This window comes from Herpailurus yagouaroundi, unplaced genomic scaffold (assembly GCF_014898765.1).
Source record: "Herpailurus yagouaroundi ecotype Mexico unplaced genomic scaffold, PumYag 183, whole genome shotgun sequence".
Classification (NCBI taxonomy): Eukaryota; Metazoa; Chordata; class Mammalia; order Carnivora; family Felidae; genus Herpailurus; species Herpailurus yagouaroundi.
In genome coordinates this window covers 9,989,043-10,015,158 of record NW_024412414.1, presented here as the reverse complement: position 1 = coordinate 10,015,158, position 26,116 = coordinate 9,989,043, and the positions used below count along the sequence as shown (strand labels likewise).

Genomic DNA, 26,116 nt, shown 5'->3' with positions numbered 1-26,116 from the left:
GTTCATGGAGGGGGTTACTGGGACAGGCAGCAAAATTCTTGTTCCTGACTTAAGTGATAGTTACAAACATGCTCACCTTAGAACACTCAGTAAACTAAACATTTGCTTTGTGCGGTTTCTGTATTTGTGTTTTATTTTACAATAAAAAGGCTTTATTAAAGGAAAATCTGTATCACCAGTGCTGTCACAAAAAGAACATTTATGACATTTAAAATAATTACATTCATTTAAAAGTTGTATGAGTTATTTTAAATAATTATATGAAAATAAATAATATTATAAAATAATTACATGAAAGTAAACAATATTACTAAATTCTGTTAGCTTCTGTAGCCTGGGGAAGGTTCCAAGGTCAATTTTGCATGTTTAAAAGGAGACTAACAAGTGTCACCTAGTGCTAATGACGTTATTACTCAAATGAGACTTACGCCTTGATGTATTCAGGTTTAGGAAGAGACCTGAAAAGGGAATATCTGTCTCACTCCATGATTCAGGATTAGCTTATGCTTAGCTGCCTACCACCTTAACTTAACTCCTGTTTCACTTCAAGTCCCCCTCCTGGGCCATCCCATATGCTATGCTTGTGGAAACACTGGGTTAAAAAAAGGTCTGGTGCATGAGGCTATGTCAGGCCTAAGAAAGGGTTGAAAACAAAAACTTAGCTCTCTCAAATCACGAATAGATTCATCGTATTCATTCCAGCCGTTTCTAAACATGCTTAAAAGCTTTGCTTTTCCATTATGAGCATTTAAGCAAGTGAGCAACACTAGGATCCCGTGAGAGCGGCTTGTTATTGTCCTAGTTACAGCCACATACTCTTTGCTAGGCACTTACAGGGCACCTTCAGAGCCTAGCAATAATCTGCCTGTGCCTTTATGCCTAATGTGTTTGGAGGTTCTCAAGTGACAGGAGGCTCTGTATCTAAAAGAGCAAATTACAAAAATAAGTACAGATGCCCTCCCTCATCTGAGCTCCATATCTTAGAACAAGGTACTGCATCCTGAGTTGCTGGCTCATCAACCCTAGGCCAATGTGACCTCAAAGGCCTTAAAAAAAAAAAAAAAAAAAAAGGATCGGATTACATAGTAGACTTGTAATAAAAACTTGTAATGAGCAAAGAAAACTGAAATTCAGATGCAGCTTGGTCACGTTTTAAAAACATTTATGTAAAACACATACAAAAAAGTGGCCTGATTCTCCTATAAATGAATTGAGAGCAAGTCTGGTTTCATCTCATGTCTCCCCCATCACTTTTGCTACAGTCATTGGAAAAGAAAGAAAACAGGAGCCAGGACAGTTTAATTTTTTTGGCACTACTGCTCACAAGAGAGAACAGTGACACCAATACAGAAAGACCAAGTTCAGCCAACTGAAAGGGAATCTGTGTAACAAAGGAAGATTAGGGTTGAATTCCTGTCTTCAATCTCTGTATCTTAATCAGCCTCCCTTGCAATCAAGGCGGCCCCCAATTCCCTTCTCTCTCACCACCTCCTGCCTCTTCTGCATTCCCTAACCTCTTTGTTTTGTGAAACTTCAACCTCCTAGCTTACCCACACCCCTTCCCTTGTTCTTATACTTTCTGCCTCCTTCTGAGACGTGTGTAAACAAATATTCAAACATACAGAAATCCCAAGTTCCGCTCACCACACAGGTTATGGAAGCCCAGTGCACTATTCCCATGATTTCTGAGAAAAACACACCTAATTCACATTCCCTGGATCCTCTCTATGAAAGCAGGTACACCCTGGGTGGTAAGGCCGTTCCGTGGCTCAGTGTCTTGTGACTATCCAGAGCAAAGGTCCCCCTTTCATGAATACTACTCTGATCATAGGAATTCATGAATGTTTAATTAAATAGGAAGCTCTCTCTCCACACTGGCACCTGATGAGGTCAAGACTTTAAGAAGAGAACTTAAAAAAAAAATTCACATTTAAACCTCCATTCTAGACATGACTGTAAGTAAAAGAAACCCAGGAACATCTAGCGGCCAGCTGAGTTTTCCTCAGCAACACAATGTGTCACTCAGGTGCACAAGACAGAAACCCAAGTCAGACCCAACACTTCTTCAAACACCATCCTGGACTTGTGGCATTTTCAATTCAAGGTGGTCTGGCCCATGGGCCTGTTAGCACAATAAAATCTAGAGCAGAAATGGTTAGGTGCTGGGGGTGGTGAGGAGGGTGGCACTTGTAGTTTGGAGTTTTCAAGCCCTTTCCAACAAGCAGTAGAAAAATGTGAGAGTCTGTTTAAACATTACTTACTGCCTGCTGGATATCAGTCTTCACTTGCTCACTCAACATGCCTTCAAAGACAAAGGAGTCACCAAACTTCTCAGCCTGAAAGGAAAGAAGGCAATAAAAATCCAGGAAGGTTGGAGTAACATGTTTCACAAGTACCATTTTCTTTGCACACTGTTAAAGTGATTCTTCTTGTCCAGATGAACTTAAGTTTTTCTTATGACTTCCCAGAGGATTCAGAAATGACTTAAAAGCATCTGGCTTCCTATTAAAACAGGTTAATATCACTTACAGAGGCCACTGTCTTTTCAGGTTCATTTAGCTGATAAGAACGCAGACTGGAAGAGATTAGCTTTTGAGAATGTGATTGCTCCTGTTGATGGAAATGCATCTCCCCAAGTATTACAAATGACTTGGAAATAATAGTATTCCTTACATGTCAGATTACATAATCAACCTTTGTCCTTTGTTCTGCTGCTGCAATCTAGCTAAAAGAACTAAATGGCATTGCTTGCTGATATTCTATCAGATACTCTGATAGATGATACTCTGGCTCCATGAAAGTGTCAACTGTGTTTATAAATCTCAAGTGGCCAATTCAAGCATCAGATGGAAATGTGTATTTTGATTATTTTTGTTTAACATTACCGTCTCAAGTCCTCATCTACCTGGTCTTATTTGTTGCATGTGACCTCATTCTGCAAATGCCTACATTTAACCCCTTGGTCTCCATGGTTCTATTCTGCTAGTTTTCCTCCTCTTTCTGACTCTTCCTCCTCATCCCCTGAAATACACAGACTCTTCTTCTAGTCTCTAAACCACTGTTCCTCCCTAGTGCTCTGTCTGGGCTCTCTACTCTTCTCTCACTACACCAGTGGCTCTTGGGCTTTGCGCAGTGGAGATCACCTGGCCAGCCTATCAAAACTACACATTACTGCTTCTCAGTTCCAGAGATTTTGATTCTGGAGGTCTGGGGTGAGGTCAAGGAACCTGCATATGTGAACAGCTCAGCTGGTGATTCTAACACAGGTGGTCCAAGAGATCACACTTTGAGATACAGTGACAAACTGCTACACAAAATCCTTCAGTCTCATCCCTTTAAAATTTTTTTTTTTCAACGTTTATTTATTTTTGGGACAGAGAGAGACAGAGCATGAACGGGGGAGGGGCAGAGAGAGAGGGAGACACAGAATCGGAAACAGGCTCCAGGCTCTGAGCCATCAGCCCAGAGCCTGACGCGGGGCTTGAACTCACGGACCGCGAGATCGTGACCTGGCTGAAGTCGGACGCTTAACCGACTGCGCCACCCAGGCGCCCCCAGTCTCATCCCTTTAATGGCCACCAGCACACACTGCAATTGACCCTCACATCTCTACCTCCAGTCCTATCCCCACTAGATGATATTAACTGCCTACTGGATCCCTGTAGTTCAGGCCTTACAGACAGCTCAAACTCCTTTTCCTCATCAGAGCTCATCATCTTTTCTTCTCCCCTGCTCTTCTTCCTTCTTCCCTTGTGGGGACATGCCTAAGCATCTAAGCCAACCTTTCATCCAATGAACATGTATCAAACACCCATCTCTGTTCTGTGCCTGACTATGAACTAAATGACAGAGATACAAGATCAATATAAAATAGGCACAGTCCCTGTCTTAAGAGCAGTTACTTGGTGTAGGGGAGGATGCAGACAAAAAAAATCAAATCAAAGAAAAAAAAAGGAAGAAAATAATTACAACTTACTTGACCCTGTAAGATGAAGAGTATCAAGAAAAGCCTCTGTTTGATAGAGTGTGCCGAGAAAGCCTTCTTGAGAAGGAAACATTAAGCTGATACGAATCAAGAAAGAGAAGAAGCCAGCCACAGTAAGAGGGGGACAGGCAAGGAGAGAGGGAAACTCCAAACAGGAAAAAAAAAATATGGGCCACTGGGGTACCCAGGAGGCTCAGTCGGTTAAGTGTCTGACTCTTGGTTTCAGCTCAGGTCATGATCTCAAATTCGTGGGTTCAAGCTCCATGTCAGGGTCTATGCTGACAGTGTGGAGCCTGCTTGGGATTCTGTTTCCCTCTCTCTCTCTCTCTCTCCGCCCCTCCCCAACTCACGCTTTCTCTATCTCTCTCAAAATAAATAAATACACTTTAAAAGAAAAAAAATACGGCTGAGATCTCAAGATGGAAAAGAATGCTGAGTTTTCAAGGAATAGAAACAAGACCAGCTGGGCTAGAACATGGTGAGTAAGTAGAATGTGATATGAAATGAAGATGCAGGGGAAGAAAAAAAATGTAGTGTCATAAAAAGATGAAGTATTTATGCAAAGTAGGGGTTCTTAACACTTTTTGTGCCCTGGACCCTTCAGGCAGTATGGTGAAGCTAAGGGGCCTCCTTCTCAGAATGAAATGTTTAAAGGCATAAAACAAAATCAATATGATTACAAAGAAAACTAGTTATGTATAAATATTAATAAGGTTAATTTATGCTATAGTAATATACATGTCCTCTTTATTAATAATATTAAGTGAGATCTAGTGGAAGGTCTCATAATTATCATTTCTAAAGTGGGGATAAATGCAAATATTTTAAGATATATACAACAACAATAATGTGACAAAAAACATTTGTGATTTCTATTGGTGACAAAGTTAGAGGTGCTACTACCATTAGTATGATTTGTCATCTGCCTCAGAATTGTAGGAAAAGCTAAATTTTAGTAAAAAGCTAGATGTCATTTTTCCCCATCCATGTTCCTGAGTGCTCTAAATTCTGTTGATTCTATCTTCTTTATGTTAAATGCTAATCTGAAGAGAGCTCCTCTCCTTCCAAGTCTTCTTCGAACTTACGTAGACTATTGAGGAAACTGATCTGAGAGGAACCTTATGAAACAACGAAAAAAAGAGGGACTTCTTGTACTCTAAACACATATAAAAGAGAAAAACACTTTATATATTTTAGGAAATTCAAAGGAATGTGATGCTGCATAACCACTGTTTGAACACTTTTGCTTTCAACATTTACTCTCAAATTACTATTTTTTTTTAAGATTTTATTTTTAAGCAATCTCTACACACAATGAGGGGCTCAAACTCACAACCATGAGATCAAGAGTCATATGCTCCACCAACTGAGCCAGCGAGGCTCCCCTCAAATTACTTTTTTACTTAAAAGAGAAAACTGAGGGGCACCATGATGACTCAGTTGGTAGAACATCTGAGTCTTGATCTCAGCTCAGGTCTTGATCTCAGGGGTATGAGTTCAAGCTCTGCGTTGGGCTCCATGCTGGGCATAAAGCCTACTTTAAAAAAAAAAAAATGATGTCTTGGGCCTGGGCAGGGGGAAATAAAACAAAACAAGGATCCCACAAACTGAAGGCGAGGGTAAAGTCCTCTGGTGAGAGAAAATGGGAAGTCTACAAAAGTATACTCTAGACACTTAGAGAAAGTTTCATAAACTAGAAAGCCTCCATCTACTTATTCCCTTTTAGAATAAATATCCACTTTCAGAACCTTGCTTTGGGATTCAGAACCAGAGAATAATCTGGAACTGCTACAGGAGAGCTTATGGGTTGTCAGGCATTGAAATAAAACCACAAAAATGAAAAGCTGCACTTCTGCATCTATAGCTTAATGAAATATGTAACCAAACTGCAATTTTTTGAGAGGGAAAAAGTGGTCTTACTCTAGATGCTATGTGCTATCTCAAAAACCCCGAGCAGTGGTACTCTGCATATTAAAGCCCAGACACAATATAGGCTACTGGTTAAGAACACAGGCCCTGCCATCTCACTAGCCAGGCCTGAATCCCAGCCCCAACACTAGCTGTGTAACTCAAGGCAAACCACTTTCTAATCCTCAGTTTCCTAAAACATAACTGGCCTCATGGGGTTGTTATGAGAACTAGATTAGATGAAATATACATAAGATGTTGAACATGGTATTGGGCACATAATAGAAAGTGGATAATCGATATTAGAAAAGAACAAGTTCGGGGCACCTGGGTGGCTCAGTCAGTTAAGCGTCCAACTTCAGCTCAGGTCATGATCTTGTGGTTCATGGGCTCAAGCCCTGTGTTGGCATTTGTGTTGACAGCTCTGAGCCTGAAACCTGCTTCAGATTCTGTGTCTCCCCCTCTCTCTGCCCTTCTCCCACTCATGCTGTGTCTCTCTATCTCTCAAAAATAAATAAACATTTAAAAATTTTTTTTTAGAAAACACCAAGTTCTTCCTCCCCGTCCCAACCCTATTACCTCTGTCAAATAGCCAGTTGAGTTCACAAACTTCTCAAATTCAGCATTACTGACTTCATAGGCATCCATGTAAAAGGCATCAATAGCAACTCTCCTTGCAGGTGCTTCCCCATCTTGCTTTATCTGAGGATCATCTGTGCCCATTGTAAACACTCCGGCGGGGATGAGGACCATCTGCAGCGAAAGGGGAGACAAGGAGTTGTGCCATCAGAGCCAAAGTGGACCTGTGTCAAGCACAGAACACCTAGCACACAATAAGCACCCAAGGTATCACATGCCCACCACATAAATCACTGCACAGTGATATCACTCATGCTCCTGTGCAAGTCTCAAAAACACGTGAAAATTCTTTCGCAAGGTAGTTTCCTTAATCAAAACTCTACATGATACATGCCGTGGAAATAGGTCTGGAGCAATAAATAGTCACCAAGCTGTTAATAGCTGGAGTGCAAAGGCAGGGAAAATATTCTACTTTTTTATACATTTCAGTATGATTTTCCCTTAATATGCTCTCATTTCCTTTGAATTTTTTCAAATTTTATTTTTAAAAATAAAATCAAATGCAAAAATGCCATATATCATATTCTTAAAAACCACTGAGTGAATGTGGGTCTCCAATGAAATAGAAAAGACTTAAATCACTGAAATGGAAAATGTAAAAAGTTTAATAAGGGACCGTGTCTTGCCCTTATTATGTCCTTGTCCTTATTAAACTCTAATTGCAATTACTTTGCTCCTATCTATGGTCTCAAATAAAATCTAATCTCCAAGAGAGCAGTGGACTGCCTTGTTCACAACTGTATGTCTAGCCCTAAACAGAGCACCTAAGGACTGCACCGAATATATTCACCTAACAAATGCAAGCCTATGCTCAACATCATGAATCATTAGAAAAATATAAGTAAAAACTAAAAAGAGACTCTACTTCATGCCCACTAGCATGACTACAACCAAACAGATTGACAATAACAAGTATTGACAAGGATGTGGAAGTTGGAACCTTCACATATTGCTGGAAGGAATGTGAAGTGATGCAGCTGCCTTAGAAAGCAGTCTCTTGGTTCTTTAAAAATCTAAAAACAGAGTTACCATATGACCCTGCAATTTCACTCCTACAAAGATATCCAAGATAAATGAAAACAAATGTCCACGAAGAAACCTCCTACACAAATGTTCAGAGTAGCATTATTCACAACAGCCGAAAAAACAGAAACTCAAATGTCCATCAAATGACAGATACACAAAATGTGGTACATCTATAAAATGAAATATTACTCAGCCATAAAAAGAAATGAAGTGCCAATACAGATTACAATATGGATAAACCTTGAAAACATTATTCTAAGTGAAAGAATCTACTCACAAAAGGCCACATCTTGTATGATTCCATACCTATGAAATGCCCGGAACAGACAAATCCAAAGAGACATAGTGTAGACCAGCAGTTGCCAGAGGTAGGAGGAAAATAAAAATGGGGAATGACTGCTAATGGATACAGGGTTTCTTTTGGGGGGTGATGCAACGTTCTGGAATTACTGATGCTGGTTGTGAAACCTTGTGAATGAGATATGAAACACTGAACTGTTCAACTCATAAAGGTGAATTTCATGGTATGTCATTCTATCTCATTTTTTTTAAGTTTATGTATTTATTTTGAGAGAGAGAAAGACAGCATGCACACACATGCAAGCAGGAGAAGGGCAGAGAGAGGGGGAGGGAGAGAATCCCAAGCAGGATCCACACAGTACAGAGCCTTGATTTGGGGCTCAATCTCATGAACTGTGAGATTGTAACCTGAGCTAAAATCAAGAGCCAGACAGGTAACCAAGTGAGCCACCCACGCATTCCTATCTCAATGTTTAAAAACACACACACACACACACACACACAACCATACCATCTGTCAGAAATATACTCTGCAGGCACAGTATCTTACTTTCTAATCAGCTGAATGACAAATCAATTCATTGACCTCCTGGCAGCTTAAGAATTGTGAGGTATCTAATCTATAAAATAAGGGTTCTCAGGGTGCCTGGATGGCCCAGTCAGTTAAGTGTCTGACTCCTGATTTCAGCTCAGGTCATGATCTCACAGTTTCATGGATTAGAGCCCCACAATGGGCTCTGCACTGACAGTATGAATGGAGCCTGCTTGGGATTCTCTCTCTCTCCCTCTATCTCTGCCCTTCCCCCACTCACACTATCTCTGTCTCTCTCAAAAATAAGTAAACTTTAAAATAAAATAAAAATAAAATAAAATAAGGTTCAAATTGAGGAAGGAAAAAGAGGAAGTCAAAGAGAAATAACTAGGAATAAAAAGAAAGAATGTGGGTTAGCAGTAACAGCAGAAGATCTGGAAAAACAAGATCAGAAGAAATGGAAAGTAGTAATCAACAATCATTGATTCCTACTATTTCCATTGATTATCTTTGCTAGTGGTTGTCTTTAATTCTGTGCATATATTTCCCAATGAAAATGAAGCTCTTTTCATCTATGATATATGGGTAATAAATGCTTATTATTTGTCCAATGTATTACTATTCCTCTAAGGAATCATGCTTGGGGCACATGGATGGCTCAGTTGGTCAAGTGTCTGACTCTTGATTTCAGCTCAGGTCACGATCTCATGGTTGGTGAGACCACATGCATGCACACACATGTACACTCCCTCTCTCTCAAAATAAATAAGTAAACTTAAAAAAAAACCATGCCTGACTATTCCTGTCCCCTAATCCCAGCATTACAGAGGTCACCGTGTCTTACTGGATCTCCTAAATGTATTTCCCTCTGATTTGTCCCCTCTTTTCTATTCCCAGACAACTGCAGGAGCCTCACAACCAGTCACCCTGTCTCCAGTCTCATCCTTTCACATCCCTCCTTGCTCCATGCTAAGCTGTTTATCTTCTGTTCAGTCATTCATTCAGCAAATATTTAAGGACCTACTGAACTTTCTGAAATGCTAATCTTTGGTATCCAATACAATTTATTACAGCTCTGTTTTTAACAGAAGATTGGAAATAACCTAAATGTCCATCAGAAGTAGACAGGTTAAGTAAATTGTGGACCATCCACAAAACAGAAAGTTAAACATCCACAAGTAAAGGAAATACATAATAAATATATTTACCAATATTTAGTAAACATAGCGGACTAATCACTTATAAAGCTAGCATGAAGATTAAAAGACACAGAAAGTGAAAACAACTCATCACAATAACTAGTTAAGGGATATGTAAAATGAAAAGATACAAAATGAGATATCAAAAACATGAAATATGGCAGCAGGGAGTAAAAATGTGACACTTTAGAATGCAATAAAACAAGTTATCAACTTAAAAATAGGCTATATAAAAATCTCATGGTTGTTATATGAAAACCTCATGGTAATCACATAGTGAAAACCTATAGTAAATACACAAAAGATAAAGGAAAAGGAATATAAGCATACCCCTAAAGTAACCAATCAAACCACAAAGGAGAGCAAGAGAAGAAAAGAGGAACAGAGAGGAATAACAACAACAAAAGCCAGAAAACAATGAACAAAGTGGCAATAAGTACACACCTATCAATAATTACTATAAATGTAAATGGACTAAACTATCCAATCAAAAGACAAAGAGTGACTGAATAAATTAAAAAACAAGAACCATCTATATGCAGTCTACAAGACACTTACTTTAGAGGTAACCACACACAGACTGAAAGTGAAGGAAAGGAAAAAGATATTCCATGAAAATGGAAACCAACAGGAAGCTGGAGTAGCTATACTTACATCAGACAAAATCAACTTTAAAACAGAGACTACAATAAAACACAAGGAGCATTACATAATGATAAAGAGGCCACTCCAACATGGGGATATAACACTTGGAAAAATGTATGCAACCAACATATGTAAATATATAAGCATGTAAATAGATAAACCAAATATTAATAGACCTAAAGGGAGAAATAGACAGCACCACAATAATATATCCCACTTATATCAATGGATAGGACACCCAGATAGAAAATCAATGAAGAAACCACAACCTTAAACAACACATTAGGTCAAATAGACTTAACAGACATATACAGAACATCCCATCCAAAAGCAAAAAATACACATTCTTCTCAAGTGCACATGGAACACTCTCCAGGATAGATCCCATGATAGGCCACAAAACAAGTCTTAATAAATTTAAGAGGTCTGAAATCATGTCAAGCAACTTTCCAAGCACAATGATATGAAACTAGAAATCAATTCCATAAAGAAAACCACAAAATTCACAGTTACATTAAGATTAAACAACAGGCTACTTATCAATCAAGGGGTCAAAAAAGAAATCAAAACATAAATTTAAAAAATATGAGACAAATAAAAATGGAAATATACTAAAATTTATGGGATGCAGCAAAAGAAATTCTGAGAAATTCAGAGCAATAAATGAATAAACCAGTTCTTTAAAAAGATAAAAATAATAAATCCTTAGCTAGACTCACCAAGAAAAAAAGAGAGTAGACTCAAATAAATAAAATCAAAAATGAAAGAGAAGATATTACAAATGATACCACAGAAACACAAAGGATCATAAGAAACCACTATGAACAATTATATGCCAAAAAATTGAACAACCTAAAAAACTGGAAAAAATTTCCAGAAACATACAACCTACCAGAATGAATCATGGAGAAACAGAAAATCTGAACAGACCGATTACTACTAAGGAAATTGAATCAGTAATCAAAAACCTCCCCCAAAAAACAAAAGTCTAGAACCAGACAGCTTCACTGGGGAATTCTACCAAACATCCAAAGAAGAATTATTACCAATCCTCCCCAAACATTTCCAAAAAACTGAAGAGAGAGAACTTCCGAACTCATTTTATGAGGTCAGTATTATCCCAACACCAAAACCAGACAGGATGCTGCAAGAATAAGAAATTATAGGCGCATATCTGTGATGAACATAGATGCAAAAATTCTCAACAAAGTATTAGCAAACTGAATTCAACAATACATTAAAAAGATCACACGCCATGATCATGGGGGATTTATTCCTGGGAAGCAAGTCTGATTCAACATCCACAAATCAGCCAGTGTGATACACCACATTAACATAACGTATGAGAAAAAATCATATGATCATATCAACAGATGCAAAAAAGCATTTGACAAATTTCAACATCCACTTAATTTTTTTCAAGGTTTATTTATTTTGAGAAGGCAGGGGCAGGGGCAGAGAGATGGAATCCTAGCAAGCCACATGCTGTCAGCGCAAAGCCTGACACAGGGCTCTATCTCATGAAACATGAGATCATGACCTGAGCTAAAATCAAGAGTCAGACACTTAACTGTCTGAGCCACCCAGGCACCCCCAAAATTCAACATCTACTTACGATATAAACTCTCAACAAAGTGGGTACAGACAGAAAGTACCTAAACATAATAAAGGGTATGTGACAAGACCACAGCTAACATTATACTCAATGGTAAAAAGCCAAAAGCTTTTCCTATAAGATCAGGAACAAGACAAGGATGCCCACTCTTGCCACTTTCATTCAATTTAATATTGGTAGTTCGAGCCAGAGTAATTAGAGAAGAAAAAGAAACAAAAGACATTCAAATGAGAAAGGAAGAAGTAAAACTATCACCATGTACAGATAACATTATATAGAAAACCCCGAAGACTCCACCAAAAAACTGTAAACTAATAATCAAATTCCAGTAATGATGCAGGATACAAAATCAATAGCAAAAAATCCTGTTACATATCCATACAGTAATAACCAAATATCAGAAAGATAAAACAATCCCATTTACAATTGCATCAAAAATAATAAAATATCCAGGAATAAATTTAACCAAGGGGCTGAAAGACTTGTATACTGAAAACAACACATTAAGAAATTGAAAACAACCATGGAAAATATATTCCATGCTCATGCATTTAAAGAATTAATATTGAATTAATTAATAAATTAATAAAGAATTAATAAAGAATTAAGCGCATTCTTACGATTCAATGCAATTCCTATCAAATTCCAATAGCATTTTTCACAGAAATAGAAAAAACAAACCTAAAATTTGCATGAAACTACAAAAGACTCTGAATAGCCAAAGCAACCTTGAGAAAGAACAAAGCTGGAGGCATTGCACTCCCTTATTTAAAACAGCATTACAAAGCTACAGTAATTAAAACAGTATGGTATTGGCATAAAAACAATGAAACATAACAGAGAGCCCAGAAATAAACCCATGTAAACATGGTCAATAAGTTTACAACAAAGAGGCCAAGAATATCAAATGGAGAGAAGAGTCTCTTCAATAAATAGTGTTAGGAAAACTGGATAGCCATATTCAGAAGAATGAAACTAAACCACTATCTTACACCATACACAAAATTAACTCAAAATGGATGAAAGACTTGAACATAAGACCTGAAACCATAAAATTCTGGAAGAAAACCTAAGCAGTAAGCTCCTTGTTACAGGTGTTGGTGATGATTTTTTGAATCTGACACTAAAAGTATAACAAAAGCAAAAATGAACAAGTGGGTCTATATCAAATTAAAAAGCATCTGTACAGCAAATGAGACCATCAACAAAATAAAAAGGCAACCTAATGAATGATAGAAATTTTTTGCAAATCATGTATCTAACAAGAAGCTAATATTCATAATATATAAAGATCTCATACAATTCAACAGCAAAAAAAAAAAATCTGATTAATAAATGGCCTAAATAGACATTTTTCCAAAGAAAATATATAGATGGTCAACAAGTACATGAAAAGATGCTCACCATCATTATCACAGAAATGTAAATCAAAACCACAATGAGATTGCACCTCATACCTGTTAGAATGGCTGTTATCAATACACCTCACATTTGTTACAATGGCTCATCAACAGTGTAAGAAATAAGTGCTGGCAAAAAATGTGGTTAAAAGAAACTCATGTGTACTGTTGGTGGGGATGTAAATTGGTACAACCACTATGGAATACAGTATAGAGGCTCCTCAAAAAGCTAAAAAGTATTATTTAAACAATGAGCACATAGAGGCGCCCCTGTAGTCCAGTCAGTTGAGCGTCCAACTTCGGTTCAGGTCATGATACTGCGTTTCACAAGTTCAAGCCCCACAATGGGCTCTGTGCTGACAGCTTGGAGCCTACAGCCTGCTTCAGATTCGGTCTCCTGCTCTCTCCGCCCTCCCCCACTCATGCGGTCTCTCTCTCTTTCAGAAATAAACAAACATTAAAATATATTTAAAAAATAAAAAAATAAAGAACCACATAGTCAGTAATTTCACTTCTGGGTATTTACCCAAAGATAACTAAAACAGAAATTCAAAAAGATGTATGCACCCCAATGTTCAAGGTAGCACTATTTATAATAGCCAAGATATGGAAACAACTTAAGTGTCCATCAGTGGATGAATGGATAAAGAAACTGTGGAATGTATGTAAGTATATAAATATGTGTGTATATATAAAAATATACCGCCTTGTGTATATCATATACATGGTATATATAATGTATATATACATATATTTCTCAATCATTCAGTCATAAAAAAGAATAAAATCTTGTCATTTGCAACATGGATGGACCTTGAGGGCATTACGCTAAGTAAAGTCAGACAGAGAAAGACAAATAACATATGACCTCTCTTCTATCTGGAATCTAAAGAAACAAAAAACAAGCTTACAGATACAGAGAACAGATTGGTGGTTGCCACAGGCAGGGGGTGGGTGGCAGGAAAGGAGGTAAAAGAAAATTGGTCAGTTACACCTCAATAAAAATAAATTTTTAAAAAAGATTGGTCAGGAGGGACTGGATGGCTCAGTTGGTTGAACACCCAACTCCTGATTTCAGCTCAGGTCATAATCTCATGGTTCATGGGTTCGAGCCCTGCATCAGGCTCCACGCTGATGGTGCAGAGCCTGCTTGGGATTCTGTCTCCCTCTCTCTCTGCCCCTCTCCTGTTCCCCTCTCTCAAAATAAATAAATAAACATTTTTAATTTTTTTTTTTAATTAAAAAGATTGGTCAGTTCCAGAAAGGCATAGCTTTTTACTTCTCTAAAAAAATACTGTGTACTTTTTGACAGTTCTATAAGGAATCAGGTGGAAACCCAACTTGTAACCAATACAAGATTTCAAATTTATTCTGGGGCTTCTTTAGTGCCCCATACACATCATTGCTTAGAAAATTCAGGGCATTGTAGCAACGTGGATGGAACTGGAGAGTGTGATGCTAAGTGAAATAAGCCATACAGAGAAAGACAGATACCATATGGTTTTATTCTTATGTGGATCCTGAGAAACTTAACAGAAACCCATGGGGGAGGGGAAGGAAAAAAAAAAAAAGGGTTAGAGTGGAAGAGAGCCAAAGCATAAGAGACTCTTAAAAACTGAGAACAAACTGAGGGTTGATGGGGGGGTGGGAGGGAGGAGAGGGTGGATGATGGGTATTGAGGAGGGCACCTTTTGGGATGAGCACTGGGTGTTGTATGGAAACCAGTTTGACAATAAACTTCATACATTGAAAAATAAAATAGGGGCGCCTGGGTGGCGCAGTCGGTTAAGCGTCCGACTTCAGCCAGGTCACGATCTCGCGGTCCGTGAGTTCGAGCCCCGCGTCAGGCTCTGGGCTGATGGCTCAGAGCCTGGAGCCTGTTTCCGATTCTGTGTCTCCCTCTCTCTCTGCCCCTCCCCCGTTCATGCTCTGTCTCTCTCTGTCCCAAAAATAAATAAACGTTGAAAAAAAAATTAAAAAAAAAAAAGAAAAAAAAAGAAAATAAAAACTTAAAAAAAAAAGAAAATTCAGGGCAAATGGCAGTTTTTGTTATTGTTCTTGTGGACACCTTTACTGCACCACCTAAAACCTAAAATCTTTTTTAGTTGTAACAAATATTTTAAAAAGCATTACATATATTGCTTAATAAATTGTAAGGCAAACATCTTTACAACCCACCCTCCATGAAAGAAAGTACTTTGCCAATTACTGCAGAAGCCATTATTATGCCCATGGTGAACATAAATCCTCTGTCTCATCAGAGAGGAAAACCACTGCTCAGACTTTTCACTTTTATTTAAGATACAATTGATACAGGACATTATATTAGCTCCAGGTGTACAACATGATTCAATAATCCTATATAGTATGAAATGATTACATAATAAGTCTAGTTAACATCCATCACAACAGTTAAATAATGGTTTTTTTTTTTTGTGGTAAAAACTTTTAAGATCTCTTACCAACTTTCAAATATATAATACTGCATTAACTATAGTCACCATACTGCACTATCCTTTCATATGCACTGTTACCTTATTTTATTTGCAGTTTAATTATTTAACTATGCATCCTATACATTACAGTTTACATTGTTTTTTTTTTAAATATGGTATTTAGGTATCTAAATCTGTAAGTTCTCCCTTTTTCCTTTTGCAATTTATTTGCTGAAGAAACTGGGTCATTTGTCCAATAGAGATTCCCAGAGTCAAGATTTTGTTGACTATAAACTTATAGTGTAGTTTACCATTATCCCCTGTCCTCTGCACCTCCTGAAAATTGATAGCCGAATCTGGAGGCTTTATCAGATTCAGGTTTGATTTGGGGGTAGTTAAAACTTCCCTAGAGGTGGTGATGTCTTCTTCATTAAGAAGCACATAGTGTAGGGGTGCATGGGTGGTTCAGTCAGTTAAGCAACTCTTGGTTTTGGCTCAGGTGATGATCTCAAGGTTCATGTCAATTTAATCATATACCACTTTCCTACTTAATTTGTTTAGGTGTGCCCCTCACCTTTTCAGAGTAAAATAAAGTATCTAAGCCTTGACGCCTAATCTCTCACCATCTCCCTCACCCTGTATTCTACCTACACTGTCTGTAAACAGTCAATATTCAAGATCACTTCCTCTAGGCCTATTGCCTACAATTCCCTCCTCTGTCTGAGTCGTATGTCCCTCATTTGGGTTCCTCAAATAAATACCTCTATGTATCCTAAAAAGTGGCACACACAGTAACTTAATGATGGGTTTTCACCTCCCCTAGATCCTAGGCTCTTTAGGAATCACAAATAAAGTTTTCACTTCTATATCCCAGGGCCTAGCATGGCACATAGTTCAGGGCAGACACTTAAAAAAAAAAAAATCTTTATTGACTGAATGAGTGAAATCATGAATATGATGAGGAATTAGCTATTTGAATTATTCCTAATTGTAAAAATTCTTTTTCTTTTATAACACAGTCCCAGACTTGGATAGCATGGTTGCATGATAGTGAAACCTGTGTAAAAGACACTGCTTGACAAACATTCTATATTTTCTTAGTAGAGTTTGGGCCTCATCTTTACCTTTGAACCTCAGATCCAAATGCACTGTCTTCTGGAATCTCAGGCCAAAGGAAATTCTCAAAAGCAACCACAAGGTAATTTTATGGGAAGCAGAAACCACGGCCCAAAGCCAGATCACCAGCTCGGTCTTCCCTTTTAAGGAAGAAGCCAGTCCACACCCTCGGGTAGTACGCTGATCAACTACAAAGCAACACAGCTCTCCACCAGAAAATGCTCCAACCTACACAGGGAGGAGTTTTCCAGTGTGAAGAAATTAGAACATTTGGAGACAGACCAAATGAAAAGGGTCAATATTATTTTGGGGTTCCTAGGAAGTATTCTTGCAGTATTTCTGTGACTGGGTATAATGTAAAGCTGTTGTAGTATAGAGGAGTAATAGGCACAGGTTGAATTGTGTGACATAAAAGCTTTGCCTCCCCTCCCCCCAAAAGAAAGACTGTGCTCAAGGACTGAACTAGGTTCATGCATTATTCTCATAATCCTCCAAATGTCTGAGACACAAGATTCCTCAGGCCTTGGAAGAGAAGGCAGAATGTTAAGCAGTTCTGCAGAGAAGCAGAAAAATAGAAGACTTCAGACAAAAGCTTCAAGGGTAGTTTTAAAATGATTATTAAAATGGTCTAAAAAGAGGTTTAATAAAGGACTTAAAAGGTAAAAATGAAAAAGCTCTCCAGCAGCAGACAGGTAGGTCCTATCCTGAGAACAGGTGTTCAGACCCACAGGAAGCTGTGTGCCTTGTTCCTAATGAAGTTTTACAATCACCTCATTTTCTCATCCTCTTCTCCCTCAAGGTGAGTACCAACAATGCTAATACAATCACAACTTCCACTGTGGACTCCTGGCCTAGTTTTTCTTTTTCTTCTTCTTTCATTAACCATCAGAGATAGCCAACCCTGAATAAGCCAAGTTTCCGTTCTGGAGGCGTTCTGGAAGTAATAGATAACAGTAGCCCGCATTGCTCTGAGTAGATCAGAATTTCCAATTTCCATGAATGAGATAAAGTTTCCTGTCCTACAAATGTGAAATGTGGTGCTGGTAAAATCCAGAGCACCAGGTGTTTCAATCTGTAGGACCGCAAGCCAGATGAAAGAACCATTCTAATCAAGTCTTCCTTTTTAAGTTCCAGATTCAAACAATCCATTCCTCCTTGAAAATATGTTAAAACCCTTTTGCCACACCACAGTTTGTGTCAATGCCACTCAAGCCAAAAGCACAGAAGTCAAGGTGATTCTTTTACCCCTAGAACCATATTTGGGCTATACACTCCAGCCAGGTGCAGTGGGCATCTATACTTTTGCCCACCTGGCATTCAATGCTTCCTGTTCTTGTCAGAGCAACTGACATCCCTTTGAAAACCATGTATTCAACTCTCTAAGTATAGAGAGTCATGAGCTCTTACCCCACCTACTGTGGCTCAGGTTGGCCAACTGTGACTTTGAGAAAACGGGTACTCTCTCTTCCATCAGTAAAAAGAGATAGACAGAAAGAGAGAGATTGCCTGAAAACGGAGCAAACACATAAGAAAGAAGAGCCAGGAGACAGTCAAAAAGGAAGATCTGAAGATACTGCCTCAGGCCCTGGAACCAGTTGTGTCTGGGGCCTTATCTGCTCTTGAACTTTTCAACTATGAGAGCCCATAATGGCCCTCCTCCCACTTTTTTTCCAGCTGAGGTCAGCTTTGCCTTTTCTTTCCCTTGCTGTGAGATTTTTATTTTACATACAAAAATGAAATAAGCTTATATGAACACTTTTGGGTAGGCCTCCCTTTTCCTTCTTTCCTCTCCTCAAATCTAATAAGCTAAAGGCTCAGAAGAAAGTGAGGTGAAAAAAAGAAGCATGATCTCTGGATCTGCCTTAGCTGTCTATACAAGGCTTCTCTATCTATACCATTCTCTTAGTCTACCGCGTACACAGACAGACAATAATTATAGACGGAATAACATTAAAGTTCCTTCAAGCCCTGGGATTTATGAGTCTATTAAGCCTCAGTGGCCTCATCTGTAAAGTGGGCAATAGTATCTCTTACTGGATTCTTGGGAGGATGAGACACAGCAAAAGATTATTTTACAAAGTTTTCTTCAAAGTATGGGACACCCTTTATTCCCACAGCACTTTTTTCAGTATTGTAGCCACCAAAAAAAGGTAACAGATCATTCAAGCAATTATTAGAGAACGTCTAAAATGTGTAAGGCACTCTGGCAATAGAGATACAGAGATTTAAAAAGGTCTAAAAATACTTCCCATGTAGAATATCAGACAACTCACAGAAAATAGCAAAGGAAATATACAAGTTGCCTTTAATACTACTTTCTGGAGGAAAGGTTTCATGGAAGAGATAGCATTCGATCATGCTTCGACACATGGGAAAGCATTACCCAATCAGAAAGAGTCTCAGATAGGAAATCAGGACTGGAGTTACCCATACATACAGAGCCATGACATACAATTTAATCATCCCATGATTCCAAATGCCTTTCAAGCAACAGTTTTAAAAGATACACGGAGATCAAAACATCTTGCTACCTTGTACAAAATAACCCCAGTAGAAATCGTTAGGACAATTTTCTCATTGAGACTTATATATATTTTTAACCAGAAGGGACTTGAGTAAAATTTTAAAATATCTAAGTTGTTTCCCATACAATTTTTACTGCAAGAACTTTCCAATGAAACTGTAAATTCCTTGAGGGTAAAGCCAGTGCTATTTATTATTTTGTGTCCCTAATCTTGCCAAGTGATCATTAAATGAATTGAAATACAAAAAAAGACTCACAGTTGAAAAGCGTTACGTTAAAAAGTGTGAAAATGTCATCCCCAGAAACCTTACATTACTAACATTTCCCAGAACACACCATGCACCTGCAGAACGCTTTGTTTGTGCCCACGCTCCTTCCCTTCTTGGAATGTCCTTCAATCTGTCCTTCCATCCCAGCTCCTGAAAATGTCTCCTTCAAGCCCTAGCTCTAATGTGACCTTTTCTTTAAGACATTTCCTAATTTGTCCAGGAAGAATGAATTGTTGCTTCCTCTCCAAGGGCTTTGTAACATATTTCTCCTGTAGTGTTATCACTATGGAAAAATGATGCTTACATGTAATTGTGCGTGGAGGGGGAAGGGAGAGAGAGAGTGAGAGAGAGAGGAAGGTAGGGGGAGAAAACGATGGGGGAACAGAGAGTGCACATGTGCAGACGCTAGCAAGCGCACACCCACCCGAGAGTAAATGGTAAATGCCTTAAGGGGAGGGCATAGGTCTTTTTCTTTTCTTTATGCCCAGGACATAAGGTAGTGTTATAAAATATGTGTACCAAATAAACATCTGCTGAATTAAACTAAAGACAAAAGAAAAAAATTAGATTTAATACAACCCCAATCCAAACCTCAGAAAGTTATTTTATGATATCAACAAAGTGATTCTAAGTTTATATGAACAGACAAAAGACCCAGAATAGCCAACACAACACTGAAGGAAAAAAACAAAGCTAGAGGGTGGATGCTACCCAACTTGAAGAGTTACTGTAAAGTTACAGTAATCAAGATGGTGTATACTGGTGAAAGAACAAATAGATCAATAAAACAGAAAAGAGAGCCCAGGAGAAAACATCCGTAAGGAAAGTCAACTGGTCTTTGAGGAAGGAGCTAAGGCAAAACAGTGGAGCAAAGATAGTCTCTTCAATAAACAGTGCTAGAACAACTGGATATTCACATAAAAATAATAATCCAGACACAGACATTATACCCTTCACAAAAATTAACTCAAAATAGATCACAGACCTAAATCTAAAATGCAAAACTGTAAAACTCTTAGAAGATAACATAGGAGAAAACCTAGATGACAATGGGTATGGTGATGACTTTTTTAATTTTTTTAATGCTTATTTATTTTTGAGAGAGAGACAGACACACAGACAGACTTGAACAGGGGAGGGGCAGAGAGAGAGGGAGGCACAGAAACTGAAGCAGGCTCCAGGCTCTGAGCTGTCAGCACACAGCCCGACACGGGGCTTGAACTCACGAACTGTGAGATCATGACCTGAGCTGAAGTCAGATGCTTAACTGACTGAGCCACCCAGGGGTCCAGGTGATGACTTTTTAGACACAACATCAAAGGCATCATCCACAAAAGAAGGTGCCAAGCCAGGCTTCAATAAAATTAAAAATTTCTGCTCTTCAAAAAATAATTCAAGAGAATGAGAAGACAAGCCACAGACTAAGAAAAATTCGCAGATGACACATCTGATAAAGGACTGTTATCCAAAACAAAGAACTCTTCAAACTCAACAATAAGAAAACAAAACAATCTGACTTAAAAACGGGCCAAGGGGCACCTGGGTGCCTCAGTCAGTTACGTGTCTGACTCTTGATTTCAGCACAGGTCATGAACTCATGGTTTGTGGGTTCGAGCCCTCATCAGGCTCCACACTAACAGTGTGAAGCCTGCTTGGGATTCTCTGTCTCCCCCTTTCTCTGCCCCTCCCCTGCTCACTCTCGCTCTTGCTCTCTTTCTCTCTCAAAATAAATAAACATCAAAAAAGAAAAGGAAAAAAATTAAAAGGAAAATAAAAATGGGCCAAAGACTTGACAGACACCTCAACACAGAAGACACACAGATGGCAAAGATATCATATGTTAAGCAAAAAAAATGCAAACTAAAACAACAGTGAGATACCACTACATACCTCAGAATGCCCAAAATCTGGAACAATGACAACACCAAATGCTGGTGACAGTGTGGAGCAAGAGGAACGCTCATATATTGCTAGTGGGAATGCAAAATGATACAACCACTTTGGAAGACAATTTTGCAGTTTCTTAAAAACCTAAGCATATTCTTGCCATATGTTCCAGCAATTGTGCTTCTTGGTATTTATGAAAATTTATGTCCATACAAAAACCTGCACACAGATGTTTATAGCAGCTTTATTCCTAATTGCCAAAACTTAAATGCAAGCAAGATGCCCTTTGGTAATTGAATGGAGTGATAAACTGTAGTTTATGGATATTATTCAGTGCTACAAAGAAACTAGCTATTAAACTATGAAAAGACATCGAAGAATCATAAATGCATATTACCAAAGAAAGAAGCCAATCTGAAAGGCTACATAGTATATAATTCCAATTGTGGCATTCCAGAAAAGGCAAAACTATGGGCACAATAAAAAGATCAGACGTTGCCAGTGGGGAGGAGGGGAAGGAATGAATAAAGGGAGCACAAACAGTTTTAGGGGAATGAAAATACTATACTATATACCACACTATATGATATTATAATGATGAATATACACCATACATTTGTCCAAACCCATACAACGCACAACACCAAGTGTGAACCCTAAGGAAAACTATGGACTTTGGATAACTATGATACATAAATGCAGGCTCATCATTTGTAACAAATGTACCATTCTGGTGGAGGATGTTGATAACTGGGGAGGCTATACATTGTGTAGGGGCTGGGGATATATGGGAAATTTCTGTACCTTCTTCTCAGTTTTGTTTTAAATGTAAAAATCCTCTAAAAGAAACAAGTAAGTTTAAAAAAAAAGAAAATTAAGGGAAACAATGTCAATCACTACAACCAAGTATCTCTCTCATAATATTGGACTTCTTGAATTCAGAATAATGGCTAAGTGTCAGAATTAGACCAAAGTCATCTCCACATGAACTGAAACACTTGAAACTAAGGAAAACATAGAGATAAAGAACTGCCTCGTATGAAGTCTTTTGTCTTGGTAACAAGGCTACTTTGGGTTCAGTCATTAAGTAGAGTCCTTGAATGCTTGTGAGCTGTGTTCTCAGCAACAGCTAGTTCACTAATAGCATAAGATGCCTCCAAACATTAGAGAAAGTGAATTCAAGGGAAGACTAGCATAAAATAAAAACATGTATGGAAGAAACAAACAAACAAGCAAACAGGAACTTGCCAAAAATGACTCAAACAATACCTAGGCCAGACCCAAAACCACTCTGAAAAAAGGAAAAAAAATGTTTACCTTATGAACATAATTAAACAGACTTTGGCACCCACATCTCATTCTGAAATTAAAAAAGAAGTTAGAGCACTTAAAATGAGGAATGTTCTGTACTGGCCAAAAGGTTCTAGGGAAAAATTTGGTATAGATCAATCTGTAAATGTCACCCTGTTAGTAACAAAGCAGATAAAAAGATACAAGGCATTCTCTTTTGAAGGAGGGAGGAACTGATTATCATTTACCACAAAGGTAGAAAGAAATTAAAATCATCAATGGTCAATACACACTACAACAATAACCAGGGCTCCTACCACACAAAAGATAAACACTAATAAATTAGGGCATCCTCTGAGTAACAACCAAAAAATGTATAAGGCCAAAAATTACACAGGATAGAGAAACAACCAGAAGCCCAGCTACCAACCTCCTAACCCTCTATACCTGAGCCACAAAGTTAGAGTCCTCACCCCCAACATCCTCACTCCCTAGCTGGGGAAAGGCACCCCCAGACAGTATCTTTGGTAACTGTAATGTGAAAGTAAAGAACTACTATGGTGGCAGCATACGGAAATACTGAAGAGGAAGAAAAAGGAAGAAGTCAGGCATGGCCTGATGGAAGACACTACCTCTCACCTAAGTCCTGAGTACTGTTCAGAATTAAACCACAGGAAAGAAAAGGGGGATAGAAAAAATAAGGAAAGGATGTACTAGATATACAAGAAGGAGTTTAGGAGTCAAACATCTGGGTTCTAGTCCCAATAATTCCACACCCATACCAATATGCAAAGTACCTGGAAAGAATGAAGTAACTGTTGTTACTAATGTTATTATTCATATATACTAACACTTAACACATCCAGGCACTAAGAGAGGCACAGATAAATAACACTAATAAAGGAACTACAATTGGTTTGGTCCTTCCTATGTGCTGAATAAGGATAATAAGATAAACAGGACAAGTCCTTGCCCTCAAGAAAGTCTACTGAAAAAACAAAACAAAAGAACCAGTGTCTACTAGAAGAATCTATCGATAAACATACAACAATGTTAACGACATTTAAAGACCACTGTCCAGATTCCTTCATAGTTAATAAAACCTGTCGCCCGTAAACGCCTGAGAAACTCAAGAGGAAGATGGGGTGGAGTAAGGAGGAAATGAGTAAGAAGTGAGAAAGGGGAGTGTCAACTGTCCTCAAACCAAATTCCCTAACAAGCAGGATTCAGCCGGGCCCCAAGATCCCACCGTCTTGAGGGGGAAAAGGGGGGAGGTGCTTTTCATCGAATCGAATCAGCACGTGAGCGACTTGGGGTGTGGTTATAATCTTTACCTGCCTTCCTGCAAACCCCTTGCCTTGCTCATCCCGACCCTGTCCAAGAACCCCGAGGTCCCCACCCGCCTTCAGGGAATCTAGAGAGCACCTTGGTGGGCGCGAGCGGCCGCTCTCCCGGGACCTGCCCGGGGGCGTTCGCTTCCCGCGAGTATCGGTGCGCGGCCGCCGAGCTGCCATGGTCCCCGCGCCGCTGGGGAGTGCCACAGCCGCATGAGCCCGCCAGGGAAGCCGCGCCCGCGCCCGCGCCAGTCCTGGCCTCTTCGCCCCCAGCCGCCTCGCCCGGCAGCAAGAACAGTGGCAGCAAGAGGACGAGACCGAGCCGGGCGCAGGATCCACCAGCCAGCCCTAGTGAGGGCGCAGCCATGTTGTCCCGCAAGCCATGTGACCAGGTGGGTCACGTGACTGCGCCCTCCTTAAAGGAGCCAACCCTGAGTTGATTTTTGAGGTAGCCTTGCTGTCTCTCCAACTTTCTCTGGGTACCATTCCTATGGAGCGCCTCTGGTAGGCTCCGCTAACCCTGCAACGCAAAGCCCTACAAAACTCAAGGCCTTACAGCGACTCTGAGCCTCATCATTATTTCTTGGTTGAAAAATGATAATCAAATTTGTTGAGCATTTGCTAAATGCCAGGCAGTATGCTAAGTAAGTACTTAACTTTTTGAAATCTCATTAATCCTCACAGGGACCCTGTAATATTTTTTAAATTTTTTAACGTTTATTTTTGAGAGAGAGAAAGAGAGAGAGAGACCACAAGCGGGAGAGGGGCAGAGAGAGAGAGAGAGAGAGATGGAGACAGAATCTGAAGCAGGTTCTAGGCTCTGAGCTGCCAGCACAGAGCCCGACGCAGGGCTCAACTCACAAGCCGTGAGTTCATGACCAGAGCCAAAGTCAGAGGCTCAACCAACTGAGCCCCAGGTGCCCCGAGGATCCTGTAATACTGGGTTCACAGAGCAATTAAATGACTTGCCCAAGGTCACATAGCAAATTAAGTGTCAAAAAACAAGTTTTAAGCCCAATCTAACTTAAAACCTGAGTTTAGTCATGATGCTGTACTGTAGGCAATTAAAGAAACTTCCCTTAATAAGAAATAAGGGGAAGATGAGCGTATTGAAACACTTCACTGAGGGTATAATTAGAGAAATCCTAGGTACACTGGGATAGGTACAACAGTGGCTCTTGAAAAGTCTTAGACCAGCCAGCGTCAGCATCATCCGGGGACACGTTAGAAATGTAGTATTCAGTCAGAATCTGTGGAGACAGGATGCAGCAACCTGTGGTTTGTTGTTGTTGTTGTTTTTAATATTTATTTATTTTTGAGAGAGAGAGAGCCTGCAAGCATTTGGGGGGGAGGGGGGGAGACTCCCAAGCAGGCTCTTCACTGTCAGCACAGAGCCCAATGTGGGGCTTGTGAGATCATGACCTAAGGTGAAATCGAGAGTCAGATGCTTAAATGAATGAGCCACCCAGGCACCCCCAGCAACCCGTGTTTTAACATGTTTTCTAGATGATTCTGATGCATACTGATGCACACTAATACACGCTAAAGTTCAAGAGCTACTGTTTTACAGGACCCAGTTTCCTCAGGAAAAAAAAAATGAAAAGAAAAAGAGGTAGAAAGAATAAAATGATACCTCAACCAACTGTAATATATGCATCTTATTTTTAAAAAATTTTTTAACGTTTATTTATTTTTTGAGAGACAGAGACAGAGCATGAGCTGGGAAGGGGACAGAGAGGTGGGGGGAGTCACGATTCTGAAGCAGGCTCCAGGCTCCGAGCTGTCAGCACAGAGCCTGACACGGGGCTCGAACCCATGAACCATGAGAGCATGACCTGAGCCGAAGTTGGCCACCCAACCGACTGAGCCACCCAGGCGCCCCTGCATCTTATTTAAATATTGATTCACACATTCTTTTGAGATCTAAACATTTTTGAGATAATCAGGGAAATATGACCCTGAATCAAACTACCATATTCAATAAAATTAAGGAATTAATATCAATTTTGCGT

At 39.2% G+C, this 26,116-nt stretch overlaps 1 protein-coding gene across 1 annotated transcript in view; it reads right to left on the bottom strand.

Moving 5' to 3' along the window:
- The window catches only part of SUMF1 (sulfatase modifying factor 1), a 95,974-nt gene extending 71,484 nt beyond the window's left edge, over window positions 1–24,490 (bottom strand). The window contains exons 1-3 of the mRNA XM_040492114.1: window positions 24,196–24,490; window positions 6,473–6,646; window positions 2,262–2,336 (exon numbers count right to left, since the gene is read on the bottom strand). Of these exons, the coding sequence (XP_040348048.1) occupies window positions 2,262–2,336; window positions 6,473–6,646; window positions 24,196–24,471 (525 nt within the window). The 5' untranslated portion in view covers window positions 24,472–24,490. The remainder of the gene's footprint in view (window positions 1–2,261; window positions 2,337–6,472; window positions 6,647–24,195) is intronic.
- Window positions 24,491–26,116: the final 1,626 nt, after the last annotated feature.